This window comes from Nestor notabilis, unplaced genomic scaffold, assembly GCF_000696875.1.
Source record: "Nestor notabilis isolate BGI_N333 unplaced genomic scaffold, ASM69687v1 scaffold18557, whole genome shotgun sequence".
In the NCBI taxonomy this organism is placed as follows: domain Eukaryota; kingdom Metazoa; phylum Chordata; class Aves; order Psittaciformes; family Psittacidae; genus Nestor; species Nestor notabilis.
Genome location: NW_009936246.1, coordinates 1,421 through 2,642, shown reverse-complemented (window position 1 = coordinate 2,642; position 1,222 = coordinate 1,421). Strand labels below are relative to the sequence as shown.

The window sequence follows — 1,222 nt, the reverse complement described above, 5'->3', positions numbered from 1 at the left end:
ACCCTGACCGATGGCAGCAGTTGCAGCCAGCTGCCTGATGGGAATGTGCACGGAGACTGGGCTCAGGAGCTCACCCTGCCAAGATGTTGACCGTGACCAAGAAGCCGATGCAGAAAGGTGCCAGCGGCGTTTTGGTCTTCCCATTGGCAGCGCCCATGCAGACCACGAGGACGAGGAAGGAGGTCATGATGATCTCACCCCCCAGGACGGAGGGGACCTGATCATCAGCTGCGATGATGGTGAAGGCTCCTCCGCTGGCGTTCCCGTACCGCTCGCTCGCTGCCACAGCCTGTGTGGGGACAGCCCTGGTTGTGCCTCCACGCTCCATACCATGGGCATTAGTAGGCACATGTGTCAGGACAGTAGCATCAGGTTAAAGAGGAGCTAATCTCATCAGCTTGCTCCCGAAAGCCAGCCCTGAGCGCCTGGTGAATGTAAACTCATTAGTGAAGGCTCTCAGCATCAACCCAGATAATGAACCAGCCGCGCTCTGCCTCACTCAGCCAGGGAGGCACCGCGCTGCTGGGCATGGGATGCCTGGATATGGGGGATGTGCAGCACCGAGTTTAAACTAACCCCACAGCGCAGGCAAACACCGTGTGTGAAAATGGCTGGAGCTGCAGAAGCACCATGCACCGTTCCATGCGCAATCAGTGCCCATGGAAACCTCTGGAGCACAGCTGCCGGTGAGGATTAATGAGCCAGGCCCCAGATGTGCCCCCCCACATCTGCACAGTGCTGCCAGCCCCAAACCACAGTGGGGGCGAGTTGTCTGAGCCCTGCAGCCAGACTATGAAAGAGCTGGAGGAGGAACCAGACACCCGAGCACCAGACAAGCCCCGTGCCCACACAGCAGCCTCCGAGCGTGTCACCCTGTGAGCAATCAGCGCCTGTAATCACCCACAGAGCCGAGCACCGCGTCCCCCTCGCCCTCCCCATCAGACACACGCTGGTGCTGGAGCCCCCGGGGTGCCCCTGTACCCCAACACATCCATACCTTTGCCAGGCCGGCTCCTATGGCTGCTCCGCAGAGCTGGGAGACCCAGTAAGGGATGAGCATCGTGATGTTCAACCCACCGACCAGCCACAAGCCCAGGGACACGGCGGGGTTCAAGTGGCCTCCACTGCGAAGGAGAGAGGAGCATCAGTGAGGGGTTCACCCCCAGGGCTCAAGCACTGCGCTCACCACAGGCTGGAGACACAAATGAGTCTTCAGCCCTCC

General features: G+C 60.5%; 1 protein-coding gene across 1 annotated transcript; it reads right to left on the bottom strand.

Moving 5' to 3' along the window:
• Positions 1-74: 74 nt before the first annotated feature.
• AQP8 (aquaporin 8) lies at positions 75-1,124 on the bottom strand (the record flags this gene model as incomplete). Its single annotated transcript, XM_010018252.1, has 2 exons — positions 75-289; positions 998-1,124. Coding segments are annotated over 2 exons (342 nt in total), but the record flags the coding sequence as incomplete, so codon positions are not given.
• Positions 1,125-1,222: the final 98 nt, after the last annotated feature.